This window comes from Mastacembelus armatus, chromosome 8 (genome assembly GCF_900324485.2).
Source record: "Mastacembelus armatus chromosome 8, fMasArm1.2, whole genome shotgun sequence".
NCBI classification, from domain to species: Eukaryota; Metazoa; Chordata; class Actinopteri; order Synbranchiformes; family Mastacembelidae; genus Mastacembelus; species Mastacembelus armatus.
The window spans coordinates 15,138,386-15,146,097 of record NC_046640.1 but is presented as its reverse complement, the minus strand read 5'-3'; the positions used below and the strand labels follow the sequence as shown (position 1 = coordinate 15,146,097).

Genomic DNA, 7,712 nt, shown 5'->3' with positions numbered 1-7,712 from the left:
TCAGGAATGTCTACATTCATAATGTATGTCTGGAGTCACCTCCCTGTTATTATTATTATGCTAATGAATGTAACCATGGGACCAACACTATTTGTCACTGTTGCTATGGAAATATGGGACATTGAGATGTGCCATGTCTTTTAGCGGTAAAATGCTCTTTCAGGCTGGGTAACAAATTCAGCAATACTGCAGGGACGGAAATTGTATGTGGAATTTGATTAGTCATGGTGGGAGAATGCGTGGGTGTTCACCTCGGCTTATCGTGCAAGACTCACACATAATGAAGTTTTAAGCACAATTTTAAAACATGCTCAGTGTGGTCCATTGCATCCATTAGCCTTGGGTTGGGAGGAGGACAACTACTTTCGATGTGTTGAATATCAATAGTTACACATATACAAAACACACACACACTCAGGATACTTTAAACACTCATCACAATTTGTTGCTAGCTTTGTTGCATATGAGGGAACTTGCAAAGGTTTCATTTATCACACATAATAATAATCTGACTACAGCAACAGATGGAATCACAGGATGGCAGGTTGAACTGTGGACTCCTACAGCGGCACAGTGAGGATGATAAAGGAACACCAGAGCCTCTTGGGCATAAGTGTTCTAGCCCTTCACAAATTCACATCTCAGACAGCCAGGATCAGAAACCACACTCAACATCTGGCTTTCCCAATCACAAGGGTTTATAAGAGGAAGATGGGTCAGTGTGAGCATAACTAGCTCACAGTGTGGGGCAGTAAGGGACAACTTCCTTAACCCCATCTTCTTCTCAAAGTCAAATCAAAGAAGTAGAGGATTAAACAAAAAGTCACAACAACACTTACCAATATAGTACAATTGAACAATATTAAATGGAACATGTGTTAAATACAGGTAAACTGTGGTCAGTCACCCGGTGACTTGTGACCTCTGATGCATACTATAACCCTGAAGTGTTAAGTAAATGAGAGTAAAATAAAAACTTTTTTTTTTAGACCACCACAACAAAAAAGGCTCCACTTTTCAGCATTAATACTGAATAACTGAGAATCACACAGTCTAATGCTAAATAAACAATGATATAAAACACTACCCAACTGAAATTCTGTCTTTTAGAATATGGCACACAGTCAAACAGTGACATTATTTTAGATAATACTGTATGGGTTCCTCTACATATTAGCAGCACTTTGGTTAGAAAGTAGCTCTGTGTATCAACTGAGCCAGTGCCATTAATGTGGTATGAATTATGTATGTGCCTATTATGAAGCAGGGGAAAGTAACAAATGACAAATATTTGGCCACTGACTGAAGATTATTTACATTTTATACAATTGTATCTCAGGTAAAACTGCTCACGCACAATAGAAATGTAAATAAATAACAGCTGTATTACAGAACATTAATGGCACCGACATTCAGCACGTCTGTAAAAATATTATCACTTATTTACTGGTCAGATTGAGAGTTTCAAAACTAAACGACACCAAAATATAAAAACTGTAGACTTTCTACATGGTCTTTGTGTTGGGTACAGTTATTTACAGTCAAGCCACTTTCTAGAGAAAATATGTTGCAGATGAGATATGGACAAACATTGTGCAATGTTACAGTTGCCAATTCTACCAACAGTACAGTGTGTTGTTTATAGCATATGAGCACACTGTTATGTTGTTATTTTTACATAACACAAAACAGTGAAACTTGGCACAGGCCTTTTACTGTAAATATGTTCATAAGCCTGGGTATCTGAGGAAAACTCATGACACCCAGGGGACCATTTGATGTCTGTTCTACCTCACCTCAGTTAATACACTGAGGATAAACATTTCATTTACGGCATGGATTTGTTTAAAGCCAAGGAAACCAACAGGACAAATGCGGATATAGGAACTGTGTCATTTTTAATTTTTAGTTCTCTTGTTCTCCACAATGATGACGTTACTTTGTAAACACCTTGTTCAATATTTAATAATGTCTGTAACTTTACAGGTTGACAGGAGCTGACAACTTTCAGAGAAAATGGCTGTTTGTATCTGTGTAATGTGCAGGCTTATGACCTTCCTCTCAGATGCTGGTCTGCAGGTCCCCATTCAGTAGAGTACTTTGGGTCTCCGTAGGGTCATTCATCATGCGGGATTTATCTTGTCGACTATCGCTGCGCTCAACCTCATCCAGCCCTCCCACCTTCTTAAGACAAAGGACATTCTGGAAACTCTTTTTGAAGTTCTCTGACAAGAAGGCGTAGAGGATGGGGTTGGCACAGCTGTTGGCGTATCCTAGCACCACCACAAAAGCAAAAGTGCTTCTCAGGATGGGAGTGGTGCTGATGGTGCCTGTCACCGAGGTGACGTTAAAGACGTAGAAAGGCAGCCAGCAGAAGACAAACACTGCCACTACGATGGACACCATCCGAGTCACCTTCCTCTCTGAGCGCTTCCTCTTTGAAGAGCCCACCCGGATGCCTGAGGACTTCACCTTGATGATGATGAACAAGTAGCAAAGACAGATGACCATGAGGGGCAGGAAGAAGCCCAGGATGAAGGTGTAGAACATAAACACTGTGTAGTAGGTCTCTTGAGGCTCAGGCCACACGATGGTGCAGAAGCAGACATCGTTCTTTGTGATGATGCCGCTGTAGATAACAATGGGCAGGTTAACCATCAGTGACACCCCCCACACTGCTAAATTAATAGTCTTGGCCATACGAGGCTTGCGCCACTTTGTGGACTTAATTGGATGCACCACAGCCAGATAGCGGTCGATGCTCATGACCATCAGGCAGAAGATAGAAGTGAATTGGTTCAGGGAGTCGACGGTCATAACTACCCTGCAGAGCACAGGACCAAATGGCCAGTGGACCAACGCCAACTGGATGGCGATGAATGGCAAGCCCAGCATGAAGAGCACGTCAGCTACCGCCAGGTTGAGGATGTAGATGTTGGTCACTGTCTTCATCTTAGCATAGCGCAGGATAACGTAGATGACAAGGGTGTTTCCACAGAGCCCCACAGTACAAACCAGAAAGTACATGCAGGTGATGACCACTGTACTGGTTCTAGTGAAGCTGTGGTCTGTGTAGTTCCCATGAAGGTCAGACTCATTGCCCTGCATGAAGCTGTCATACATGAGGTGCTCCGACAGGTTTGGAGGAGACGATGAGAAGATCCAGGAATCCATGATACCTCAGTCTCTGTCTCTGCTAGTTATGGCATTCCACCTGCACACACGAAGATCTATGTAAGGTACAATATAGACCACTTTAGAATTACGTCTATTATAAATACAGTCCTCACAGAATAAAACAATTATTTTTTTTGAATTATTAGTTATGATGCAGCCTCTGTGATTTGCAGATAGAGAAAACTGAGATACATTGTTGTAATTTTCATCAGATATTGCAAGTGATCTTTCTTCTTCCACTACTCAGACTATTTTCTGACAGATATGCTCAATTGATGCACCAGTTGATCCGGATGTAATAAGTGGCTGTCACGTTCTGCAATAACACTGGGCACAAACAGCAAGACACAATACAATAAACTCTGTCATGTTGTAAATCCTTGGTATCACCCAGGTAAACAGCTCTTATTTTCAGATGTTACGATAATTGTGTCCTTTTGAATCTCCCTCATAGCAAACAGTTTGTGTGGTGAGTTTATAGATTTTACATTGGTCCTATTTAAGAACAAATCTCATTTAAGGCATGTGTAAAGATGAGCACCTAGGGCTCTAAAGCAGTGATTTCTACCTGAGGCCATACCATTCCTGTGTGATTATTTAGTCTGGTACTAGTACCAAGGGAAATCATTCTATGCACCCTGCAGTCATAGGTTCTCCCTGGGGAAATACTTGCCTTTTACATGTAGCTTAATGATCAGCTGCAATGGGCTGCACAGAATTATTTGCTGACACTTTTTTTTTTTCAATTTATTAGGGGGTGGGCATGGATGTAAATTAATTCTAGGCTAAGTAATTGAATGGCAGAGCCTTGCTGCAGATTGAAGTGCCTGTCACTGCCACTGCACATGAGGCAAACATGGTCTGACAACTTACTTTAGTGCCAATAACAGAAGAGGTTTTATTTTGCCAGTTTATCATTTTCACCATGAGAACAAGGACCCTGGCTGCAGTTTTTGTTTTCCTGCTTGAACAGGTGATAAAATGTTAGTGAAGTACTGAGCTTTTCCACGAACTGGCCTGCTCGTCCATTCTGCGTTGTCTGAGTCAGGCTGATGGACAGATTATTGCATAATGTAACATTTGGAAACACAATGGGAGAGACATCTTTTGTTTGTCTTGCACAAAATAAAGAATAATATAATCATGAATCATTCCTACAGAAAGTATTTCAGCTGAACCACATGCGCAATCTCTCAAAGGCATTGAACACCTTTGAGTAGAGTTTTACTTTATATTATGGAACATTTCACGAGTTATTAAACTGCTGGAGTTAAGACATTAGGCATACCGTGCAATATGCATTCCACCGCGGAGCCACCACAGTGGAGACAAAGTGAAAAATGTTGTCTGCCATCAAACCAGCTGGTGAAATAATATTTTAACAAAGTGGTTGCTTTAGGTTGTTTTCCTCATGTTAAGCCTCATCCGCTGCGTTCTGCTCTAACTTATAGCGCCTAAGAGGTAGAAGATGGAAATTCATTTGAATAAATTATTACACGCTCGTCATTATTCATGTAAATCCAGCGTCTGGAAAATAAAGTGAGATTGAGGTGAAGGAATTTTATTTACATTGCTGTCAAACCCTGCAGAGAGCCATCAGAGGATTTGGGTTTAAATTAATCACATTTTGTTACGCACATGCAAGTACATCATCATTTTACCAGTTAACCAGTAAAACTACACACTGGAAAACAATAGCACTTCTTAAAAAGTCAAACATGTTCAGTCAGGTAAATTTGGTCATTTGAATGTACAGAGACTAATCACATTAACCTGTCAAAGTACTCATGCCACTTAAAGTGCATCTGCGACATTTCACCATTCACACTAATGTCATTAAACACAACAATCGCTTTACCTGTAATCGGATTTAATCTCACCATTTACAAAATACACCACTTCTGCACAGGTGTGAGTATGTCGGTTTTTAGGGCCGATTCATTTTCTTCTCCAAATAATTCCTTAACTTTCCATCACCGGCATCGGAATGGAAAATATCTCTTCAATGCTGGTTTTAATAATCCCACAGTGTGGTCTGCATTACATGCCAGGAGAAAAGGACAAAAGGTAGAGCAAGTAAGTAAAATCAAAAATACATTTGCTTGGCTCCAAAGCTCCGGTGCGCTCGTGTTGAGATGCATGTGATGACTGTCTCCAGCTGGAGAGCGCGGAGATGTTAACGGACGCACATGAGCAGCGCCCTGAAGAGGTGCTACATAGACTCACCTCTGAACGAAGGAGAGGCTGTCTCCTGTGATGCACATATCCAGTCGTGCATACAGATTGAGCTGATTTACATGGCGCATGCCCTTTAATGGCACCTTCTGACGCGCGCAATGGATGAGCAGAACAGAACTTTTGATTAAGAGGTATGTTTAAACTGACAAATCAAAGTACCACTTGACTTCATGGAAAGTCAATAGGTCTTTTGAGTAAGTATGGATCGAGCTCGAACACAACTTTCTTTTCCCACTTTTGACCCTGTCGGGAGGGAACAAAACATTTCAATTTCAGATGGGGCTCTTTAGTATAAATTCACATCTCCATGACTCTATGACTTCTACCATCTCTGCCACTGACGGCCAGAAGCTATATTGCAAGTCGATGATCCATCAATTTTAATTTGTCTTCCAAACATCGGGGGCAGCAGCGAGTAAAAAATGTATAGAGCAGACCCCCAATTACGTGATGAGGAAATTTATTACACGCCATTGGAACATTTCAATAGTTTCCCCCTTATTTTTCCTTATTTTCGGGAAAACAGTTTATTATGATGAAAGAAGATGAACCTAAATTTAGTCTAAAAAAAAAATCCTGAAAAAGCTGAGTGATTGCAGAGGTCATGCATTTTCCTATACATCTCAAACCCCCTGACGGATCCTTCCCAGTGGTCTCACAGTTACTGTACAATATGCTGTACCAGGTAAGTTCTGTTTCATAATCTCCTTAGGCAGAGTCCTATAGATGCATTTACTGGGTTAAAGCGTCTTGACAGAAAGAGAAGATTCTGGTTACTACAGTTTTGGCTTATGTTGTTTGCTTTCATTCAGGTTGTCATGTGATTTTCCATTTGGCATTTCCAGTGTCATTGTGATGTGTCTGTCTTAGAGAACTCTGCCAAAAGTTGTTGTATTAAGGGATTTTTGCACATTTTTAGCAGCTTAGGATCTTGCTAAGCATTTATTTCTCTCAACTCTATTTTTAATACTTGGCAACATATGGCAACTAAGCTGCACTTTGGCAATGTGCAAGTGGTTAGAAGAAAACCCAACAATAGCCTGTGAGCAAGAGAATTGCCAAGGAAATTGTTTTGGGCACTGTCACTCTCACCGCCTTAGGTTGCTGCTTTAATTTCTTGATAGCTGCATAAAGAGAGATATGCTGCCACTGCTGACCACTGCCGAGTTGGCTGCTCTGTCTTGGGATGCTGATGCCCTTTGTCTGTTTTCTTCCTAGCTGGTTGGAGAATTGGGATATTAAATGGACTAGATGACATTAAATGTTGGGTGCCCTTTGACTATTGGACAAGTAATGCACATATGCATGATATGCACTTGGTAGTAGTTTATTTAATTTTCATCTTGAGAATAACAACATGGCTTCTTCAATTTGATCTAAGCATTTGAAATAAACAGTGCAGACCTGTTTGTATGTGTCAGATAGTTCAAGCTAGAAGTCTTACCTACTGTAGCTATGGAATCAGCTGGTTGCTACAAATTCCACATCAACTACAAAACTGAAAAGGCCCTTCATGCAGCCCAGAAGGGTTGTAGTTAACATTGTTTGGAGGCAAAGTTATTATTTAGTGGCTCCAAGAGGCATCTGTGACTCCTTTTACCACAGGTGGGAGGGGATTAAATTATGCAAAGCAGGAAAGTGATGCATTGATGTGAATCAGCATACAGCAGGGTTTGAAATGTGTCAAGTTTTTTGACAGGCAAGGAATGTTTTATCTCTGATATATGGGTCCTTATTAAGTTGATCCAAGTGGTGGAATATGTCAGATAAGTTGCCTGATTGTTGATCATGACTAGCAGGTGTTTGTTTTATATGAGAGTTAAAAAGCAGTGTGACAGTAAGGAACACAGCCGTGATGTATGTGTCATTATATCATAGCATGTCTCGAATGCAGTGACTGTGAACAGCCTGCCGGGCCTCCCTGTCTGTCAGGGGTGATCTGGGTAAAACCATGTTTCTGACTTGTGGTGAGACAAGCAAATATCTCATTTCTGTTAAAACATAACTTTGCAATTTCAGGCTGTGAAATCACAATTTAAAAACATACTTAGTTTTCCATGAATTGTAATTCAAGGAAAAAGATGTTGTTTTATCCATTGAACAGCATCAGATCAGTGATTTGTTAAATTGATTTTGTGTTAAATATGATAAGGATAATCTAAAGCAATATAATCACTTTAACTAGACTGATCTTCTGAATATGACCTGAATGACTTTCAAATACAAACATTGTTTGTCAGTATTCTCCCAGAATGAAACAAGCCTGATAGTACATACCGATACTGAATGATATCCAG

General features: G+C 40.4%; 1 protein-coding gene across 2 annotated transcripts; it reads right to left on the bottom strand.

Moving 5' to 3' along the window:
- Window positions 1-2,061: 2,061 nt before the first annotated feature.
- Window positions 2,062-7,512, bottom strand: LOC113141224 (somatostatin receptor type 2-like). Of its 2 annotated transcripts, XM_026325501.1 has the most exons (2): window positions 7,470-7,512; window positions 2,062-3,143 (listed from the first exon to the last, which is right to left on the bottom strand). In XM_026325501.1, exons 1-2 carry the CDS (start codon window positions 7,510-7,512, stop codon window positions 2,062-2,064), a joined length of 1,125 nt encoding a protein of 374 aa, XP_026181286.1. The 2 variants fall into 2 exon arrangements, with proteins under 2 accessions (XP_026181286.1, XP_026181285.1); XM_026325500.1 differs by lacking the exon at window positions 7,470-7,512 and having other exon boundaries at window positions 2,062-3,174.
- Window positions 7,513-7,712: the final 200 nt, after the last annotated feature.